Source organism: Porites lutea, chromosome 1 (genome assembly GCF_958299795.1).
Source record: "Porites lutea chromosome 1, jaPorLute2.1, whole genome shotgun sequence".
Taxonomy (NCBI): domain Eukaryota; kingdom Metazoa; phylum Cnidaria; class Anthozoa; order Scleractinia; family Poritidae; genus Porites; species Porites lutea.
In genome coordinates, this window is record NC_133201.1 from 32264206 (window position 1) to 32287590 (window position 23385).

General features: G+C 38.3%; 2 protein-coding genes and 1 long non-coding RNA gene across 3 annotated transcripts in view; 1 reads left to right on the forward strand and 2 right to left on the reverse strand.

Annotated features, from left to right (window-relative positions):
• Positions 1-1774: 1774 nt before the first annotated feature.
• LOC140937210 (uncharacterized) lies at positions 1775-3684 on the reverse strand. Its single transcript, XR_012165443.1, has 3 exons — positions 3553-3684; positions 2858-3086; positions 1775-2207 (listed from the first exon to the last, which is right to left on the reverse strand). It is a non-coding gene; the product is annotated as an uncharacterized lncRNA (long non-coding RNA).
• A 7084-nt stretch (positions 3685-10768) lies between these two features.
• Positions 10769-11490, forward strand: LOC140937217 (uncharacterized). The gene has a single exon (XM_073386756.1). The coding sequence runs from the start codon at positions 10776-10778 to the stop codon at positions 11289-11291; it is 516 nt and encodes a 171-aa protein (XP_073242857.1). The 5' UTR covers positions 10769-10775; the 3' UTR covers positions 11292-11490.
• A 1638-nt stretch (positions 11491-13128) lies between these two features.
• LOC140948625 (NACHT and WD repeat domain-containing protein 2-like) overlaps positions 13129-23385 on the reverse strand; it is a 29964-nt gene continuing 19707 nt past the window's right edge. Inside the window, exons 19-29 of the mRNA XM_073397893.1 lie at positions 23172-23319; positions 22662-22747; positions 21943-22032; positions 21175-21267; positions 19180-19312; positions 18893-19005; positions 17183-17380; positions 16345-16489; positions 15646-15784; positions 15030-15258; positions 13129-14376 (exon numbers count right to left, since the gene is read on the reverse strand). Of these exons, the coding sequence (XP_073253994.1) occupies positions 13777-14376; positions 15030-15258; positions 15646-15784; positions 16345-16489; positions 17183-17380; positions 18893-19005; positions 19180-19312; positions 21175-21267; positions 21943-22032; positions 22662-22747; positions 23172-23319 (1974 nt within the window). The 3' untranslated portion in view covers positions 13129-13776. The remainder of the gene's footprint in view (positions 14377-15029; positions 15259-15645; positions 15785-16344; positions 16490-17182; positions 17381-18892; positions 19006-19179; positions 19313-21174; positions 21268-21942; positions 22033-22661; positions 22748-23171; positions 23320-23385) is intronic.

Sequence of the window (23385 nt, forward strand, 5' to 3'; positions counted from 1 at the left end):
CATAAACATTTTCTTCTTTGTAGCAATGACAAAGACATTCCAACACTTAAAACAATGGCAACCTACTTCTATTGTTTCTGCATTGTCTCTTGAAAGTGTGAGAATAGTTAACCGCTATGAAGTTCATAAGAGACCGAAAACGACGGTAGTCTTTGAAACTTCGTTTTTGCTCGCAAAGCCTAATGGGTACCCCACTTTTCACGGGCGACGTTTTTCAATGGGCGCGTTTCTGTAATGATGAAAAATCGCGGTAAAGACTGAAAAAGCGCAAATTCACAGCAGGTTCCCGCTAACGTAGCATTTATAAGCGTAAACCAATACGCGAGTCTTGACTTTTTTTTTTGAACAGGTTTCACCGGTTCAAAGTTAATTCATTCGTCCATGGCAAAGGACGGTGGCTTGATCAGAGAGGCAAGCGTTTTCTCGCAGTGGTTTATCTCCTTTCAAAGTAGCGTACCGTCCGGCCCGGAGAAACCACTGCTTGCAGGGTACATTATCACTGTTGGAGACGTCCTCTCTGGTTGAGAGACCAATTTGTGCCGGCATCCTAGATTCAGTAGGCAGTGGAAGGTTTGGGAAGATTGTCGTAAGCATGTGGTAGATCACAATAAACAGCTGGATCTCAAAAAGGTACACATAATTTATTTGTCTTCTACAAACCCCGATTATCATCAACTAAACATTGGGACTTCGATAATACATGTATTTTATAATACGTTTTGATAATACGTGAAGTGGCACGTTGATAATTTATACGTAAATAATAAATAGTAAATAAACACATAAATAGCAGGCAAGATAAATAACTATAACTGACAGATCGACCAAAATAAATAAAAAAATGATTGATGTCATTGATGAAAAAATATATATATAGAAGATATGACATGCCCGCGAGGGGATACGAATTTTATCGTCGTGTGCTGAAAGTATAGTGAGAGATACTTTCAGCATGAAATTCCTACATAAAACACAACTTTTTTTTTTCATTTTCGAAACAGCAAATCAGACTTCGGCAAATTTTCCCGAATGTTCCTCAAGCTCGGACAAAGTATCGATGTGAAAATTTGGCAGCTCATCGAGAAAGTCACGGGTAACTGTGTCGTCTTCGCACCTCTAAACCATTTTGTGAAAGAAATTTCAAAAGAACCTGCCGCGTGCCTAAGCGGGAAGCTCTCTTGTAATTGGCTAATCATGTTAGTAACCATGGCGACACCAATATCCACACACGTGAAAGATAAAAATAGTATCTTCACTGCCCGCAACGAAAATATGACTTTGTAGTAAACGAAAAAATCCTGGTATTTTATCAGTATCTATATAGTAAATATACTTATTCAATGGACCTCTTTAGCTAGTATCTTTTGTTTTCCCAATACAGGTTATGTGATACTACTCTAGAGAACTGTTTCTTTTACGTGCATATGTACGCATAATTTATAAAAAGACAAAGATTAAAGTTCTCCTGGAACCTCTATTGGGAAACCAAATCATACTGTACAACCTAAAGAGGTCTATTGATTATCTAGTCATTAAATAAACCAGCTACCTCTAATCAAAAGTCTGCTTATCGTCTTACACGCCGTCGTCGTAGTAGTACTAACTGATCAAATCATCTGAATGATATGTAGATTTCCGTTAGCACACCCAACAAGGGCTGATTTTCCATTCGATGAGAAATTCACTGCTGTAATTTCTGTGTTGTTAACAGTAAACGTGCCTAGCCCTGTGTTAGTTTTGACATTCTGGGCTGTGACCACTCCCTCGTGGAGTTCATATGCAACAAGTTCTTCAGAGATTCGTTTCAGTGTGGATTCAGCAACATTAACACTCAAACCAGAAAACTTTCCTGGGATTTGAAAAGATTTAAGTGTCGATCCACGTTTATCAATAATTTGAAACACAGCTTCGTCAGGCCGCGAATAAGGGCCTCTTGCGCTCCGTCTCTGCAAAACGTTTGTCAGGTTGTCAGTGTCAGAAACGTTTTTTCGTGTTTGGACAAATGAAACAAGGTAATCACAGCCAACTATGAGTTGTCTACTGATGGATGGTTGTGAGGATAACAACACTTTCCAGTTTGTGTTGGAGTGCATGTCCCATACGTGTATCTCCACTGGTCCTTTCAGAGTTTCCTGAGCAATGCTTTGCTGTGGTACACTTATGACCGCCAATCTACCGCATGTTTTTGATATGGCTGCCTCGGTAACCTGAACAAGAAAAAAACTCATTTCGGTCATAAAATCTTTTATTTCGATAGCTAGCTATGCTCAATTTTCAACAGCGCCTTGTATTAGGATTCTGTTTAAAAAAACTACACGAAGCTTCCATAAACCCTAACTTTAACTGACCTCCAAAAACCTGAATAAATAAAAATAGTTTTAGCCCTAATAATTAGTGTTTCTGCGAGCTTTTTGGGGGCCCTTGTGTTTGGATTTATGATCCTACTCACGTCTTAAAGATAATAAATAAGTATTTGACATTTCTACTCTTCGCCACGCCTTACCAGTCTGATAATAATGGATTATGAACTGAGAAGTGACCTCTTTCCGAGAACTTTGGCCATATGGCCCTCTTTTTCCTTCTTGCCTTTATACTCTTTAATAGGATTGGTATAAAAGCTTTTTATGCTCTAAAACAAGAGCTGATTGGTGTACTACGCGCAGTTTATCACCTAGGTACTACAGAGTAGGAAGGAACGCTAAGGGTTAGGTGAATATCGAGAAGTTTTCAGATTTACAGTAGGTGCTGTTCTTTGGTGTTGCGCAAACTGCTGTTGGTTAGGTATCTATCTGCGTAGTGGGTAGTGCGTAGTTTCTTTTCTTCTAAATAACAAATTAAAGAAATAACTATACTATACCTTTTTTCCTTCGTCCACTGAAAATCTCTGCTCAAAAGCCTCACGATCATTCAAATCGCTTGGTGGAGGGGCCTTTAGCTAGTGTTTCGCCCACTCATCTAGGACGAACTTATTCACTGCCAGGTACAAACGGACTGTACCAGGTTCACTTTCGGTCAGCAAACAGCAATAGAGACCATCAGATGTGAATTTGGTGAAGAGGTTGCGAACGGAAAGGAAGGTAAGAGTTCTGTCAAGAGATTAAATTTTTAGTACAACTCAATTAATCAATAATTCTCCACTCGAGGACTTTCCATAATACAGCTTGTTCACCCCTTTGATTTTGTTTCTACATTGCTTAAGACATTGCTTAATATTTTAGGTGGCAAACAAGGTGTTTTGTGGGAAATACGAAAGAAACGAGTGCACTCTATGACCCCTATTATCTTTGTATGAACAAGTTGTGAGAATAATGATAATTAAAATGCTAATTACAATGATAATTTATGATAATGATAATAATTATTATTATTATAATGATAATGATGATGATGTTGATGATGATGATGATGATGATGATGATGATGATGATGATGATCATGATCATGATGGTGATGATGATGGTAAAGACAGTGACGATGACGATGACGATAGTCATAACAATAATTTAAAGTTACAATGTCCTTTATTGGATATTATTGGATCACATTAGTTACCTGTGAGCTCCCATAATTAGGGTTGCATCAGATCCATGACGATCCACTCCAGACTTAAGATGCCAAATGTCCACATCGGTCTTCACAAACACTGCTACAAAATCACTGTCTTCAGAAAAACACGGATAAGAGCCGATTTCTGAGGAATGAAACAAAAAATTTATTTTTATAGGTTTTGAAAAAAGTATGTCAGACAAAGGACGAAACCTTGACATGGACTAGATAGCCACGTTTCAAGTTAATTTGGAGGAGGCTTGCGATGACGCCACTTTAACATTATTAATAATAAAACTTTCTTTATCGAAATCAGGGAAAGTCATAATTGCAATAAGAATGCATTTTCTGCTACATTTTGTGTATGGTTTAAAACATTGCACCATAATTATTTTTTTTTAACCAGAAGTAAAAAGAAATCAATGCTTTCCTGAGTGTAGGTCTGTTCGAATGTCACACTAGATTACGATATATATAATATATCTAAAGTTCGGTTTCCATCTTTTGTCGGTTTTCCCACATAAGACTGACCACTGTGGCTCCTCTTTTTGGATAAATTAAAGTGACAGTGAAACAACATTTAATCTTTTTCTACAGGGTCTAAGTTGTTCTACCTCCTGCACCTGAGGCTGGATGGAGTTGGTGTAGTCTGTGCACAGGTGTAAAGGCTTGCCAAACCCATGTCTCAGTCGCAGAGTAACTCACAGCTAACTTATCATCGCTGGAGAATGAACAAGCTATAACTGTACCGTCGTGATCCTGGGCAATTAAAGAAAACAAAGTGACACTCAGGTCTGAAGGAGTAATTAGGGTAAAAGCAAGGCTGCGATGCGACCCCACATGAAAGTAGAGAAGCAGTGTAACATAATCGTGATCCTAAGTGAAGGAATAACCTGAAATGAGTGTACGGACCAGACATTTGTTAAGATGAATTGGAAAAATGGATTTGAACCTCCAACTGGGAAAAACTGCTCCAAGGATGCTACTCTTTACCTCTTTTACTGTATCTTTTTTATACCCATATCAGTGATGACAAGAAGATACCCTTAATCAATTATTCCTTGATATGATCGAGGTAAAACATTTTAAGCTGGTGTATTAATCAACTTGCAATGCTTTAAACGAACTGGAATATTATATAATTGATTATTGGAATAAAGGGCTACTTGATATTGGGATTATCAAATTGAAAAAGAAATCCTTTCTTCATGCATGTGCATTATTCGAAATAGCAATAATACTCCGCAAACTAGACAGCTACCGCAGAGTAACTATAAAAAAAAATCACCGAGCGTAGCACTAAGGTGTTCGGTTAGGAAATGGGATGTGTACCTAAGGAACAACAAAAAACAGTTTTTAAATTGAAGGACGATGATCTTGGCTTAGATATTGCTGTTTCAAAAAGTCACGCCTTAGACTGTCGTTATTGACCTTACTTACCGGCAATTTGACGACTTTGGGTGATGGCATGTTTCTGGTATCCAATAGTTGAACGGAGCTGTCATCGGATGCAGTGGCAATCAAAGGATGACCACTTTCCCTGCTACCAATACAACAATGTCGAACTGCTGCTGAATGAGCTGTTAGGGTTTCCCATTCAGGGTGTTTATCATACGGCTTTGGTGCCATGCAGAATACCTTGAAAAAGGATTCAATAGCATATCAAACTCAAACAAACCTCATATCAAACCTCGGACGTACAAGCAGAGTCATACCCCCACCATGGTACCAGGGGGCGGGAGGGGGGGTGTTGAAGGAACCCCAACCTAGAGTTTTTTATATGTTGCAATGTTTCGAAAAGATTCAACCTTCATTGGAAAGCCTTTGATCTTCTCTACAAGATGGGGTATATTTTATGGGTGGGAGCGCTGCTGGAGACCTATGACTTCACCAAACATGGTCGCCATCTCGGTTGCCACCTTGGATTTTATTACGAAGAATTAGAAATCACGTAAAAAAATGCTAGAATTTGTAATTTTTTCTGCTTGAGATGAAAAATACCATAAGTAAGTACTTTGCTTCATTTTGTCCACAAGCTTTACTTTTATCGTTGAAAGTAGTTGAAAAAACATGCATTTTTGCTGAAAAATGGCTTGACCACCTGCCACTTTTGACGTCATATCTCATAACCATAGAAAGTGACCATCACTAAACTTGTCTCAAAAAACGAACAGCTCCTGAAAAAGTGAGGTGGTAATGTTTAATCGTTTGGGGAAAAGCTCCAAAAAAACCTCAGGGGGTGGTGGGGGGGAGGTGGCATACACCACCCTTATACGTCTGAGGGTTAATTTAACTAAGTGAAACCGTGTCTGACAATGCATTTTGTTCTGCTCTGTTCTTTCTACTTTTTGCTCCATTTCATATCTTTGAGGAACTTTATAAGACATGTTCCTGAAATCACGTCTGATTCATCACCCAGAATGCTGCGACACAACTAGGACATTTTTACGGTCCAAAGCTCCAAATTTGAAAAGCTTCGGCTTCTTACAAAGAAGCCAAAAGTACAAAGAAAATGGGCAAATGTTCAAATTCGAAAATGTTTTTGGTAATATCACACCATTTGTTAACAGTCAGTTCATTTATCATTTATCAATTCATAATATCACCGCAGAATCGAAAACTGCCTTCATGCATTGGTCTTACTAAACCAAGTCTGCCTTTCTACCTTTCGGGTACAGTGAAGGTTTCACATTTTCCAAGTAATATCAATTTCAACCCACCTCATTCGCGTAGAGACGGATAAGTATCCTCCATCAGTAAATCCAGTGTAAATCTCCCTCTACTAACATATCCGTGAACGACGAGCTCAAAAACACAGCAATTTCCTTCGTCGGCAATTTTCCTTCTAGAAGAGAGTTTAAATCATTTATCGATCCCTCGTCTTTTGCTTGTATCACTTGTTTCCGTCTCTCGTAAACAACAGAAGGACCGTTTTGAAGAATTGATTTCCACGGTTCCCGTTGGTTGCGGTCATTCTCCCACAATTCAAGTTTCGCTCTAAACTTCTGATTTGCTTGTATCACTCGCCGAATAGTTCCTACTCCTGGTGTTGTGTTGCCGTTTCCCATAGTTGTACCACTTTAAGACATTTAAAACACAGTTTGCCGCCGAGCCATCACCAGACATTGACCGATGTTATATGAGAAAACAAAAAGGGAAACATGGTCGACTGATTTTTATATCTCATCTCTCAAGAGTTAGCTAGAGAACTGAAACCTAGACTAGGTAGAAATTATGTATTGTATGAAAACGAGAAGTTTACCACAACAGACAGCTGACTGCGTATGAAAGGAAGAAGTAACCCTGCTAAACCCATTCCTATCCCGGACACCACCCCAACCCACGGGTCTCTTTCAACTGTTTGAACTGAGACTATGAAAAAGATGATTGATAATTGCATTATGTTATTGATGGCCGATACAAATAAAAACAAGCCTGGCGGGTATACCGTGTGGTACGAAATCTTTGCGGATTGGTGATTTTTTCTGTTTTGCGGAAACTAATTTTTGTGATTAGGACACATTGGTTTTTCTCGCTGAGGATAATTTTTTTCGATTTTCAAAAAGATCCCAGTACCTTTCCTGCTAGCAGAGGTCTCTCAAGACGAGGCAAAAATGATAGGAAAAATGAGAGACCTCTGCTAGCAGGGAACCAGTACATTATAGAGCTTAGTTGGAGCCGGGAACCGATCAGAGATAAATTGTCTAAACTAAACCAAATTGCTTCGACTTGGACATAGTTTTTAAGCCAAGAAAAGATTTTTTTAGTTTGTTATTAGTAATATTTTTATAAGGTTTGATTTAAAACACTGCGAACCGACCGGATTAAAATGAACTCATTCAATTTTTTGAACAATCATAAGGCGTTTGGGGAGGGGGGGCAGTTAGGTGCACGCGAAAGGGGTGTCTTCTTTAGCTTCAGGTATAAAAGAGGGTAGAGATTTCCCTAGCTGAAGTATATGAAAGGGTAGGGAAATGCGCCATTTCGGTCCGTAAAAAAGCCCAAAAGGAGTACACGATCACTCTGTTTACCTTTCCTAGCAACAAAACATACTTTGCATAGCGAGATCTTACATCTTCATTCCCCTTTATTGTTACCTCGGAATCTTTACGTAAACATTTCCGGTCAATTGATTTGTTTTGTCTAATACATCACATGCATGCCATTCTTTAAACATTGAAATAAAAACAGCTTCCGTATAAACATCTACATACGACATAGATGATTGATCGCTAAAAACGCGATTACAATAGATGCATAAATGATGATAAAAATAAAGAAAGATAAAATCAATGAAATCAATACAAAAGTTAAAAGCAAGGATATTGTTACCCAAAAGCTGGCGAGTGAAGTACTGAATTCTTCCATAAGGCTGTTGTGTTGATCAGAAACACTGTCGACCTTCCGTACCATGTTTTCATGAAATTTCTGTATAAACGCATCTTCGTTCCGTACCATCTTCTTCATGTGAGCCTGCCGTGCTTTAAGGTGGTTTCGCGCATAAAAACTATGCACTTTTCGATCATCAGCCTAACCTAATTGTTAACCGTGTAGACGGTTAAAAAAATTGGTTCGGACCACTTTTCAATGTGTAAATGGGAGCCAAAAGGTATGAAACAAATTTTCCGGGAAAAAAATTCCTGCGAAGGGTTTCCTTTAAAAAAACAATTCTTGCACAGGCAATCGGCCAGAAAAAAATCCTTGCGAGCTAAAAAAAACCCACTTCCCCCCCCCCCCCCCCACCCCCCAATAACTTTTCTAAAGGTCCGTCCCTAACATTGTTGTGTCATTGCATGCAAGATTTCATTGTATCAAATACCATTCAGCATACATTAACATTAATCCTCACTAATTTCGCGCCAGAATCGGAAATTTGTTTGCGCGTAAGGTTCATCACCCCCTTGAAAAAGGACAGGGAGGGAGGAGGAAGAGAGATATATTCAAGGAGCCGGCTCCTGACTCAACAAAGTCTTACATGGAAAGGCTCCACTCCGAGGTCCAACCCCTTACTATATTATTACCATTTTTGACTAGCCTGTGGGCAGGCTCACTTGAGCTACTGCGGGAAAAGTTTGGCGGCGGAGCTTCTATTGACAACTGGAACCCCTTTCACATACCTAGTTTAGAGCTTTGTATTCCTTTAACTGCTGTCAACGCTCTGCCACAAAACCAGAATTTTTCAAAGCCATAAAATGCTTCTTTGGGCCAATTTGGGCCTTTTTACAGACCCAAATGACAGATTTCCCTACCCTTTCTTATACTTTAACTAGTGAAATCCCTACCCTTTTATATTCCTGAAAAATGAAAAAGGTATTCCTTTCGGTTGGAGCCCCCATGTATAATAATAAATAATAATGAGTCTTTATTTCATCAAAAGATAAAACTACATATCTTATGCTACAATAATAAGGAAGATAAAAAACTATGATAAAAATATCTACATATATATTAAAAAAGTGTGTCATTACAATAAATGGAGCTTAAAAATCAACCTATTTACAAAGGTTTTCATAAAACGCTGTGTATTAATTTTCAAGCGTGCGCAGCCTTTTTTCCTAAGATTATGTACATAAGTCTTCTGGACTGGAATGATATCTTTCAGGGGGTGGCAATCCGTTGATATTAATTTCTTTAAAATGTTTCGGTAAATAAAACGGCGTTTATGGCATCGGTCTAAAAAATTTTGTATAACCGGACTCCGATGCCCCATAGACTGAAAGCGCATAGCTAAAATTAGGTAAAACAAGAGACATAAAAAGGTGATCTATCTCTGCCTGAGAGTAGTGTGCCTTTCTTAGTGTTCGTAGGACGTGTAAACACTTGTTTGCTTTGACAAGCTTGGTTCTTACATGCTCATTAAATTTCCCGTCACTAGTAAAACGAAGCTATTACATTGAGGAATATTGTTAATTGGAGAGTAGAGTACATTGTGATTTTTCTTTCTAACAACCAGCTCTTTACATTTACAAGGGTTGCAGACCATTTAATTGTCTTTACACCAGGTTAAGAACTGTCCTACTAAGTCGGTACACGGGTCGCGGTTCCTAGTGATAGGGGAAAGAATAGTGGAATCATCGGCATATTTAAAAAGAACAGGGCAACCATTAAAGAAAATCTCCAAGTCATTCAAAGATATATCAAAAAGATACGTTCCGCTTACACTACCTTGTGTGGTTCCTCTATTGACAGATTTCCAATGTCCTAAAAAATTATAACTAACAACACGTTGTCTTGCATAGAGGAAACTCTGATACCAATTGATAATGTACGGATTTAGGGGTAGCTGCTTCAGTTTGGCAGACAAAATAGTATGGTTCACAAAATCGAAGGCCTTACTGAAGTCCATAGTAAAAATTCGCACTGCGCTACAGTCAGGCGTCACACTTCCATGAAATACACCGGCTTTGTAGCTGCAATACATTGCCGTGTCGAATCGAAGATCATTGGATGTAGTGAGAAGGCAGTGGTGGATGATACTTCGCAACAAATACACCGTTACCTCGAATAAGCGTAAAATTTCAGCTAAAAGGATGGGATTGATTGATAGATAGATATATTGTTTGATTTATTGGTTGATTGATTGATAGATTGATTGATTGATTGATTGATTGATTGATTGATTGATTGATTGATTGATTGATTGATGGTACCTTACAGGAAGTTTCTGATTAGCCACTAAACCTCAGACTTTTTCGCAATCGATCAAACAAATTTATCTCTTTACGAGACTAAGCTCTTGGTTGACAAAAAAAAACAAAAAAGCAGACAAAAAAAAAACAATGTGAAGAAAGAATTCAAAACAATTCTTAGAAAAGGCGGATTGATTAGCATATCGATGTCAGTGAAGTACCTCAGTCACACACCATCAGCACTCTTTTCACTGCATCATCACAGGCTGGAGAAAAATTTTGAAGGTATGGCTTTTCAATCTTCTTTTTCTTTTTTTTTTTGTCCACTTCATTACCACATTGTATTGCAGTTTCTGCAAATGTCCCTTTGAAATTTAATTTATTGCACCCACCTACCTTTTTTAAAGTACCGAGCAACAACAACAGTTTCTGCCTTATAAAGCCAAAAATTAGGCCGGGGCTGTAGCTGTTTTCCATGAAGGGTCGTACGTCTCATCAATTTTCATCTAGTATATCATTTCATATTAAAAATTAGGCTAGATATGATTTCAGTGGCACTTACTGACATTGACATCATTCTAACTCACAGGAAACCCCAAGATGGAGTATGATAACTCTAGTGATCGAACCTATGCAAAAGTTGACATAGCGAAGTTTAAAACTGGTGCTCGGGTTGACGGGGACGATAACTTCAGTTTTCTGGAGTTTTCGACTGACGCGGGGCTGGAAGCATCGGAGTGGGGTGTTTCGGTTGGAGCAGGGGCGAGAGCACACTTCTTTCACCTTGGTTGTGAGGATGTCAAAGTGAACGCTCGTTTTCTAGGAGGCGATGTAAAAGCCCGTGCTGGGTTGGATTTCAAGGGCTTTGTCAAAGAAGGCCACATGTTTGGTGCTGAAGCTAAGGCGCGAGCAACACTTAGTGAAGCCAAAGTTGGACCCTTAAACCTTCACCTTGGAGCAGGAGTATCAACCGGCGCCAAAGTAGAAGACGGAACTGTTGAAGCCAAGATTGCTGGGACCGGCCTGAAATTGGGCAAAAAGATTGGAGTAACTGTGCTTGATAACGAGTTTTCAATAGATACGCTCGGCCTCGTTGGAAAGGGATGGCTGTGGTAACTCAGTAGTGCAACTATAAACACTGAACTTAACAGGTTTTGCAGAGTTAAGGTTGATTTATCAAAGCTACTGTACCTTAGTCGGGTGATAAAAACTTTCATTGATAATACGTTTTGAAGGTAGGCAGTCGATTTCTGGACAAAAAAAATTAGCAGAGGCACCCTAAAAAACTGATGAAGGAACACTTATTCCATTAATTGATTGATAATAAACGATTTATTCTTATTTGATCAATTCTCGATCTTTAGAATACTTTCCATGGCACCTATAATTAATCTCAGTTCGCCTGCTTCTCTCTCAGATGCAGTGTCTGTTGCCTGAGGAGTTACTCCCTATAATGGCCTATAAGAAGTACCTTAACTTTCTTACATTTCTGGTATATGAAAGGGTAAGGATTTCACTACTCGGAGTATATGAAAGGGTAGGGACATCTGTCTTTCTGGTGTGTAAAAGGTCATGTGTCCTAGGTTTGTGATTTATTCATATTACAAAGACAGTGAATTTACAGTAGTTAAAGGGGATGCAAAGTTCTAAACTTTCAGCTTTTCCGTGACAGAACGCATGGAGTCTGAAACGTGTATTTATTTTTATTTCACGGAAACATCGTAGGAAATACATCGTCCTTGAGTCGTGTTTTCAAAGAGATCAGAAAGTAATCAGTTAGTTTTCTGTCACAAAGTGTTAGCCGCATATCTTAAGCCGAAACTCAAGGACACTGAAATTGGATTACATGAAAAAAGGAGTTAAGAGATGAAACTGAGAAGCATTCATCGAATCAAGAAATCAGAGTTTTAAGGACGGTTATTTAAAAGAAGTCTAACTTAGGTCGGGGTTTAAATAAACATTGAACCTTGAGATCTCTTTCGAAGTAGGTTATTTTAAGAGGGTAAGTTATTATTCAGTCTAGCCTGATGTTTCCACGAAACTGTTCACGATTTCCTGTGTTTAGATAAAAATGGCTTAGAAAATGGCTTAGAACGTGGTTTTGTTAAACCCTGGATGAACTCCGTTTAAATAACCAGCTCTACCCTTAATCGCAGGTTTATAGCTTTACCCGGCTCTTTAAACGAAGATGGGCAACTTCTTTGGTTGAAATTCTGGTAAGTTTAACTATGGTTTCAATACAAAATAATTGTTTTAACGACCTTGGACAAAGTCCGGATTAAATGTAAAAAAAGGGATAAAAAACAGTTCTTAGAAAAGGCGGAAAACCATTCAATTGATTCGCATATTCGCATAATTCCTATTTTGAAGCAATCTAGCTCTGTTTGTTCAACTAAGTCAATTTAGTAACGCACTAATGCTGTTTTCTTTGTCTTAACCCAGGAACAAAAATCGGGGTAGGAGACCTCGAGCGCGGGGTCCTCGCGCCGGTTTCATCGAAATAGCCAAATGCATTATTTTTAGAACAAACTGTGCCACCCTCAACGTCACAAACTCGCGGGAGAGTCCTCAAATTAACGCGGCTCTCGTGTAGAACTTTATTTGAGTGCTCTCTTAACTTTCCATGTGTGCTTAATTTCTCGATATATAATGCATGCAAAGTGGAAGAATGAGGCAATGTTATATGTATAAACATTACTAGAGATACGTTTATCGCAAAAACCTCACGAAGCTCTAATGGACCAGAAATGGCAAAAAAAAAAAGAAAGGCTGTACAACTTTAATACGAACACTACCTGAATTCGCCAGTAACGTTTAGTGTATGACGGTTTAATTTTTTTTTTTTTTTTTTTTTTTTACACAATTTATTTTTTTGTAATAAAAGCTTTCATTTTACACACATATATCATTAATATTATTTTTTTTTTTTACACAATTTATTTTTTTGTAAAAAAGTTTTCATTTTACACACATATATCATTATTATATGGCAAAGCCAGTCTTAGGCAAATCCGTGCGCTCTGATTGCTTCTTTCTCTGTCGGGATTGTCAGCCGTGTATTTTTGTTTTTGAGCAAAGCTGTCAAAACCAAAATTTGCAACCAGAACAGCGAAAAAAAAAATGTGAATATTGTCATTCTTCTTAGCGAAACTACCAGAGAAAGCTAAAAAGATTGAAATTTTACCTAGATTTCAAAGATGGATGAAGAAGACAAACATTGTCCTAGCGAGTTTTATTATCCTGAAAATCTGGAAACTTTTAATACAGAAACTGGAACAGGCATCACCGACAGTGACTGACGATTCGACAACCCGTGCGATAAACATCTTCAGAGTCAGAGTGAGTTGTATCACGCCCGTTGTTTGGTCAATTAACTGATCAGTCAGGTCAATAACCAGAGTTTAATACCATCAACTGACGTGCTACAACTCACTTTCCTATTCAGGACTACGATCACCCGGACTATCATGCCTCACCTACTTAAGAAATGACTGTCCAGGGTTCAAAACTTTCACAGTTTTAACTAATCGATAAACCAGCCACCTCTAGTCAAAACTATGCTTATCGTCCAACACACCGCAGTTGTAGTAGTACTAACTGATCATATCATTTGAATTATATGCAGATTCCCGTTAGCACAACCAACAACAGCTGATTTGCCATTCGAAGAGAAATTTACCGCTGTAATTTCGGTATTATTGACAGTAAACGTGCTTAACCCTATGTTAGTTTTGACATTCTGGGCTGTGACCACTCCCTCGTGGAGTTCATATGCAACAAGTTCTTCAGAGATTCGTTTAAGCGTGGATTCAGCAACATTAACACTCAGACCAGAAAACTTTCCTGGGATTTGAAAAGATTTAAGCGTCGATCCACGTTTATCTATAATTTGAAACACAGCTTCGTCAGGCCGCGAATAAGGGCCTCTTGCGCTCCGTCTCTGCAAAACGTTTGTCAGGTTGTCAGTGTCAGAAACGTTTTTTCGTGTTTGGACAAATGAAACAAGGTAATCACAGCCAACTATGAGTTGTCTGCTGATGGATGGTTGTGAAGATAACAACACTTTCCAGTTTGTGTTGGAGTGCATGTCCCATACGTGTATCTCCACTGGTCCTTTCAGAGTTTCCTGAGCAATGCTTTGCTGTGGTACACTTATGACCGCCAATCTGCCGCATGTTTTTGATATGGCTGCCTCGGTAACCTGAACAAGAAAAAAGCTCATTTCCGTCATAAAATCTGTTACTTCGATAGCTAGCTATGCTGAATTTTCCACAGCGCCTTGTATTAGGATTCTGTTTAAAAAAACTACACGAAGCTTCCATAAACCCTAACTTTAACTGACCTCCAAAAACCTGAATAAATAAAAATATTTTTAGCCCTAATAATTAGTGTTTCTGCGAGCTTTTTGGGGGCCCTTATGTTTGGATTTATGTTCCTACTCACGTCGTAAAGGTAATAAATAAGTATTTGACATTTCTACTCTTCGCCACGCCTTACCAGTCAATTAATAATGGATTATGAACTGAGAAGTGACCTCGTTCCGAGAACTTTGGCCATATAGTCCTCTTTTCCCTTCTTGCCTTTATACTCTTTAATAGGATTGGTATAGAAGCCTTTTATGCTATAAAAAAAAGAGCTGATTGGTGTACTACGCGCAGTTCATCACCTAGGTACTACAGAGTACAAAGAAAAGCTAAGGGTTAGGTGATTATCGAGAAGTTTTCAGATTTACAGTAGGTGCTGTTCTTTCAGGTGTAGTGCACACTGCTGTTGGTTAGGTATCTATCTGCGTGGTGAGTAGTGCGTAGTTTCTTTTCTTTTAAATAACAAATTAAAGAAATAACTATACTATACCTTTCTTCCTTCGTCCACTGAAAATCTCTGCTCAAAAGCCTCACGATCATTCAAATCGCTTGGTGGAGGGGCCTTTAGCTCGTGTTTCGCCCACTCATCTAGGGCGAACTTATTCACTGCCAGGTACAAACGGACTGTACCAGGTTCACTTTCGGTCAGCAAACAGCAATACAGACCATCAGATGTGAATTTGGTGAAGAGGTGGCGAACGGAAAGGAAGGTAAGAGTTCTGTCAAGAAATTAAGTTTTTAGTACAACTCAATTATTAATCAATAATTCTCCACTCGAGGACTTTCCATAATACAGCTTGTTCACCCCTTTGATTTTGTTTCTACGTTGCTTAAGACATTGCTTGATATTTTAGGTGCTAAACAAGGTGTTTTGTGGGAAATACGAAAGACACGAATGCACTCTGTGACCTCTATTATTTCGTATGAACAAGTTGTGAGAATAATGATAATTAAAATGTTAATTACAATGATAATTTATGATAATGATAATAATAATTATTATTATAATAATGATGATGATGAAGATAGTGATGATGACGATAATCATAACAATAATTTAAAGTTACAAAGTCCTTTATTGGATATTATTGGATCACAATATTTACCTGTGAGCTCCCATAATTAGGGTTGCATCAGATCCATGACGATCCACTCCAGACTTAAGATGCCAAACGTCCACACCGGTCTTCACAAACACTGCTACAAAGTCACTGTCTTCAGAGAAACAAGGATAAGAGCCGCTTTCTGAGGAACGAAACAAATAATTTATTCGTATAGGTTTTGAGAAAAGTATCCCTTGTGAGACAACAATTATATTCTGTCAGACAAAGGACGGAACCTTGACATGGAGCCTGCTGCATGCTTGAGGACTTTCTCCTTCTGGATAACCATGTCTCAAGTTAATTTAGAGAAGGCTTGCGTTTATTCCATTTTCAAATTATTAATAAATACAACTTTCTTTATCGAAAACAGGGAAAGTCATAATTGCAATAAGAATTCATTTTCTGATTTTAAAACTTTGCACCAAATTTTTATTTTTTTTAATCAGAAGTAAAAATCAATAAATGCTTTCCTCCGCGTAGGTCTGTTCGAATCTCACTCTAGATTGTGATATAGCAGGATTAATATATCTAATGTTAGCTGTCCATCTTTTGTCGGTTTTCCCATACAAAATCGACCAGAGTGGCTACTTTTTTTTGGTTTTATTTTACTCACACAAGAGCAATGGATAAATTGAACAGATAAGTTAATAGTTAACAGTGAAACAACATTTGGTCATTTTCTACCTGGTCTAAGTGTCCTACCTCCGGCACCCGAGGCTGGATGGAGTTGGTGTAGTCTGTGCACAGGTGAGAAGGCTTGCCAAACCCATGTCTCAGTCGCAGAGCAACTCACAGCTAACTTATCATCGCTAGAGAATGAACAAGCTAGAACTGTACCGTCGTGATCCTGGGCAATTAAAAGCAAACTGACACTCATGTCTGAAGGAGTAATTAGGGTAAAAGCAAGGCTGCGAACCCACAAGAAAGTAGAGAAGCAGTGTAACATAATCGTGATCCTAAGTGAAGGAATAACCTGAAATGGGGGTACGGACCAGACATTTGTTAAGATGAATTCGAAAAATGGATTTGCACCTCTAACTGGAAAGAACTGCCCCAGAGATGCTACTCTTTACTTCTTTTACCGTACCTTCGTTATACCCATATCAGTGATGACGGGAAGATACCCTTAAACAATTATCCCTTGATATGATCGAGGTAAAACATTTTAAGCTGGTGTCTTAAACAACTTGCAATGCATTAGAGGTACTGGAACGTTATATTTTATTATATAATTGATACTGGGGTAATCAAATTGAAAAAGAAATCCTTTCTTCATGCATGTGCATTATTCGTAATAGCAATAATACTGCTCAAAATAGACAGCTACCGCACAGGAAATATAAAGAATTACCTAGCGTAGAACTAAGATGTTCGGTTAGGAACTGGGATGTGTACGTAAGGAAGCAACAAAAATCTTCTGAAAGGAAAAGGGGCGTAAGCCACACATGGACAGTTTTTAAATCGGAGGACGACGATCTTGAAGAAGATATTGCTGTTTCAAAAAGACAATCCTTACACTATTGTTATTGACCTTACTTACCGGCAATTTGACGACTTTGGGTGATGGCATGTTTCTGGTATCCCATAGTTGAACGGAGCTGTCATCGGATGCAGTGGCAATCAAAGGATGACCACTTTCCCTGCTACCAATACAACAATGTCGAACTGTAGCTGAATGAGCTGTTAGGGTTTCCCATTCAGGGTGTTTATCATACGGCTTTGGTGCCATGCAGAATACCTTGAAAAAGTAATCAATAACATATCAAACTTTAATCCTCGGACGTACACGCAAAGTCATACCCCCCACCACGTGTGTGTGTGTGTGGAGGGGGGAGTTAATGAAACCCCTCCCTAGAGTTTTTTATATGTTGCAATATTTCGAAAAGATTTAACCTTTAGTGGAAAGCCTTTGGTCTTCTCTACAAGATGAGGTATATTTTATGAGTGGTGGCGCTGCTGGAGACCTGTGACGTCACCAAACATGGTCGGCATTTCGACCGCCACGCTGGATTTTACTACAAATAATAAATCACGTAAAAACTGATAGAAGTGGTAATTCTCTGTCCTAGACATATAAAATAACACGTTACTAAGTACCTTGCTTCATTTTAGCCACAAGTTTTACTTTTATCGTTGAAAAAAGTTGAAAAACATGCATTTTTACTCAAAAATGGCTCGACCACCTGCTACTTATGACGTCATATCTCATAATCATCACTAAACTTGTCTCAAAATTCGCGAGAGGGATAAGTGAACAGCTATTGAGAAAGTCAGGTGCTAATGTTTGACCGTCTAGGAAAAAACTCAGAAAAAGCTCAGAGAGAGAGAGCGGGGGCATCCACCCCCTTGTGCGTCCGAGGGTTAATTGGCACTAAAAAGCCGTGTCTGCCAATGCATTTTGTTCTGTTCGTTCTACGTTTTGCTCCATTTTATATCTTAGAGGAACTTTATAAGAAATCTTCTTGAAAACAGGTTTGATTCATCGCCCAGAATGCGGCGACACAGCTGGGACCTTTTTAAGGTCCAAAGCGCCAAATTTGAAAAGCTACCTTCTTACAAAGAAGCCAAAAGAACAAAGAAAATATTTTGGATAATATCACACCAATTGTTAAAATAATTAAGAGATCATAAAATCACTGCAGAAAACTGTCTTCATCGTGCAATGGTCTTTCTGCGCAATCGAGACAAGAGTTCTTTTGCTGTAAACCAAGTCTGCCTTTCTGATTTTAGGGTACAGTGAAGGTTTCGCATTTCCTAGGTAATATTAACTTCAACATAAAGCACCCAAGATAACGAATGAATCATAAAACAATTATTGAACTCAGGGGCGGATCTAGGGGGAGGGTGCAGGGGGTGCGCCCCCCCCCCCCCCCCCCCCTCCCCCGAGATGACCTGCGGTTTTCTAATACAGCTGGTATTCTGCAAAAAGAAAACTATGTGGTTTATTGGTGTTGAAGTAGAGCAAGAGACGAGTGCACCCCCTCCTTAAAAAAAACCTGGATCCGCCCCTGGAACACGTTTCGCAAAATACCGTACTCAGTACGGTATTTTGGAGAATTTGTCGGTGCGTCGATGATAAATTATTTGCAACGCCAAACAGATTTGCTTCCGCCAAGGAATATCTCGTCACAAGCCAGTGCTCTCAAACTGATATATTAATATTCTAGTTCTACAAATTTTATGATACGAAAACAGTAATTTTATATTCTCAGCCTGTAAAGAATAAAATCAGGGCGCATCGCGATGATACCTTGACATCCTCTTTGTCTTTGAGGTCAGGTGATGCTATGTAATCAAGTTCTGGGGAAAACACAACAAACTCCACACCTAGCGTAGTCATTGCAAGTGTCTTTAGGAGTTTTCCTATAAAAAAAAACGTTGAAGATTACATATTTTCAAGTTAATCAAAAAAATATGAACATCAATATTAATCATCATCATCATCATCAATGAAAATAATAATAATCATGAATAAACAACGTGAGTTAAACGAGGTGTTGGCCTAGCAACGAGAAAACGCTGAAGTAAAAGAAGTACCTGACTGTGAGTTCCAAATGTACGTTCCACTTGTCAGAACAGCTCCTAATTTAACCCCAGTTCTTGAAAAGCTCAAGGTCGCACCATCCATCTTTGGAGCTACCTTCTTGTCGGTTTCTAGCACTTTGACATCCTTAAGACAAAAAGAGGAGGGGTTACTAAAGGCCGTAAAACCATTTACCACTAACAATATCAGGAATATTAAAAACTTTATTACATCCACTTTGAAATCACTGGCTATCCGTGCAATCTGATTGGCTTTCAGCAGTGTGATTTATTCCTAAATCGCATCATTTTTTGCTTTAAATAGCATCTGTTCCAAATTGCGTCATTCATGTTCTAAATCGCATCATTTCTGTTTTGAATCGCACCATTTTTGTTCTATATATATCGCATCATTTCTGTTTAGAAAACAAAATGAGATGTAAAAGCTTTTTTGTTCCGGCTTTTTAACAAACCGGCTACTCGATCAATAAAATATTAGTACTGACTAAATTCTGTTATTTCAGAATGGATGTAATAAGGTGATAATTGAACTTCGTGTCGTGCAATTTTGGTCTGAAATCATACTTGTGATTTCAAATCGAACTCGCGCTGCACGCTCGTTCGATTTTGAAATCACGCGTATGATTTCACACCTTATACTACTACACGAGAAATTTCTGCAATTTAATTGGCTTAGAGCAGTGGTATTTCAGCTTAATTTGAAATACCTACATGTGAAAATTACAAACCTTTTGTGGGTAGTAGTATAAACAAATAATAGCATGATTTGTACGTGATATTTGGCATAAATACCACTTGTGATATTTCAAAATTGTCTCAAATTTCACTCGCCTTGCGGCTCGTGAAATTAGGTACAACTATTTCGAAATATCACTCGTGGTATTTATGCCAAATATCACTACAAATCATGCTATTACCTATACAAATTGCACTCCACTCAGTTCAATTACCACTATGAATTATTGGATTATGCGATTGATTGAGCTCTGATTAGCTTAGCTATCATGGTATATGAGCCATTATGCCATGCTCACCACATATGTAACTGTATGCGTCTGCTAAAAATTAAAAACAAGCTGATGATCGGTTGTTTTTACAAATAATGTCGGGAAGAATTCTCGATATTTTGTGGGCGTCTTTAATAAAACAATTATTCCACTCGTGCTAGCTTGTTGGATATAAGATGATCATAGTCAACTCGGTGCTACGCACCTCGCTGGCTCTCTACAATCTCATATCCAACGCGCACTCGTAGAACAATTGTTAAATATAGGACGATATGATGATCAGAACAAATTGACTTTTATGTTGAAATACACGAAGAGATCGCATTACAAATTTTGTCCATTTTTTCCTTTTATTTTGAGAGGGCTATACTGTCACTATAACTATTCATTACTTCGCCTGTTTCAAACGTCGTGCTACTACTAAGCTGCTAAGCTGGCTCGACTGTAGCTCGACTGCAGCACGACACTATCACGACTTGGCTTCAGACGTCAAATTTAATTCAATCGAATAGAACGGCTGTTGCCGAAAACAAAACACAAAAATAAATAAACGGTTTAGCAAACTTTTAAATGTATTCTTATGTATTTATAATGTATGAATTGAGTTCGGCACGGTAGCAGCGCGACGTTTGAAACCAAGTCGAGCTACTGCCGCGCAGCACAGCAAAGCTTGCCGTGCTACACGGCAGTAGCTCGACTTGGTTTCAAACGTCGCGCTACTGCCGTGCTAAAGTCGAATTTAATTCGATCAATTTAGTTCGGCACGGCAGTAACACGACGTTTGAAACGGACCTTGAAGTTAATGAACTAAAGTTAGCGTCTGAAGCTATAAATAAATAGATAATTAAAAAACGCGGGTCAGTGGAGACACCCATGTGACAGCCAGCCTTTTTAGTATAAGAAATATGTCATCAATTCTGTTCCCGAGAGTGATAATATTGAACACGGGATAAATAAATAAGATGAAAAAGTCTTTGCAAACCTTTTGAGTTTTAACGTTCCACAAGTACAGCTTGTCTGAACCGAAAGCGAGTAAACTTCCATCTGGAGAAAAAGTGAGAACCTTGGGTCTTCTCTATATGAAAAAAAAAAACATAAATATTTAAAGGAATTAAAGTTTTAGCGTTCATATACAAAGTAAATAACGATCATACCATAATGATCCGTAAATTTTAGAGAAGAATTTGTTTGCTTGCCTTGTTCAGTCAGCGGCAAAGGAAGGAAAGGAGTCAAAACGAGTTTGCTGGCAGATTCACACCATTATGTTTAGGGGGTAGTCTCACGTCGTTGAAAGCATTGTGTATCGTTTGTGTCCGCCCTAATTAATTTACTAAAATATGTAGCCAAATTTCATTCAATCAAAAAATGACTCAATTAAGTTGCAGTCCTTACATGGTTGAATCGTTTTTGGAAATGAATTATTAATTTTTTGGAGAATTATTATTACGAATGTAATTAATGAATAAAAATTATGGAGAGGATGTTTTAAATTTTGGAAAATTAAATTGGAAAATGTTGGATTTGGATTTTGTTAAAAATTACAATTAATCAACTCAATAATTAGTAAACAAATACCAGAAAATCTACCGCCACAACAAACTGCACCTGAGCCCATTAGCGAACTATATGACTGGTTTATGTGTAAACCGTTCCTACTCCAAATTATTTCCTTCCCAAATCAACATCATTTTCCACCCAAAAAAACCACAACAGCCTTGAAATGATTTAATTAATAGGCTAACTTGCTTACTGGAAGTTCTTCTTTGTAGACAGGTTGGCCGCGAGAAGAGGGTGAGGTACTGTAAGAGCGTAATTTACCATGTGACGTCGCCAGGAAAATCTGCAAAGATTTTAGCATGATAAGTGAATATTTCAAGGAACTATGACAGCTGCGATGGCGGCGACAGCAAATAATGTCACTTGAAAATGAAAACGTGTTAGTTCCTTTTATTAAACTTCGTAAGGATTGTTTCAACGTACCGAAAAGGTAACATCTAGTTATGCTCAACTTTCCTGGTCATACAGTGGTGGCAACGAAATGAACCAAATTAAAGAAGTGTGAAGCACGCTCAAAACTGTTCTTTGTTCGATAAATTTCTGTTCATTTTGTCCCTCATCATGATTTTTGTTTGTTTGTTCTTACTTGCTGTGGCTGTTTTTTTGTTGTTGTTGTTGTTGTTGTTTTTTGTTTTTTTTTTCTAGTGACGGTCTCCTTGTCTTCGCTGCCGTCGTTGCCAAAGGTTTCTTATGTAATTATGTCTAATGCCTTCTTTAAAAAAAACTCTGTTAGGCTACGTAAAACTAACTTAACAACGGTCTCTATGAATGCCACGAGACAAAGAAAATATATAGTAATTGCTTAAAATTATGCCAGGGTGTATTTACTTGGGAGATAGGGAAGCTCGCACTATGGGATCACGTTAAAGGGAGAGAAGAGAATCGTAGACTGTTTCCAGTGGTTCTAGTTACCTCCCAAGCTTTTCCTTTCTTGATGATGACAATGCTTGCTCTGTCGTCGATATCGCAGTCAACTTTTATTTCTTGCAAGATAGTCCCTGTAAAATGCCATGCAAATTATGCGATTAATTAACCGTGGGGAACGCTCAAAGAAATATAATCCACAAAGAGTTCTTCAACTACGAAATTTAAGTAATCAGTAAAACTTTACGCATGGTAAATTTTATAAAACTGTATTCTTTAACTGCATTTTATCCCACCAATTTCTTTTTGGAAGTTGGTCGGTCATATAATCCGAAAGTGTGTCTCGATGGATAGCCAGTATATTGGCCACTTGTTGGACAGCCAACAACGAAGTCGTTTTAAAGAATGAATAACTTAGATCGTTTTAAAATGGTACTTTTGTTTTTTCCATTTTAAAACCCAAAGGGGTTGTGTGCCCTACAACATGTAGTGGAGTTTTCGTCCGTGTCAATGACCGATTTCGAATGGGATTATAACCACATCGAATAATATACCAACCTTCGTACTTTCCACCAGAACCCAGGCCATAACGAACGATAGAGTTTGTGCCGGCGACTGCAATCCAGTGGCATTGGTCAATAGTGGGGGGAAACGCTATCACTTTACATTCACATTGCTTTGACATAACGGTGTAACCACTGGCGACCTAAGAAAAAAAACACAAAACAAAACGTAAATTAAAAAAACACACACACAAAACCAAAACAAACAA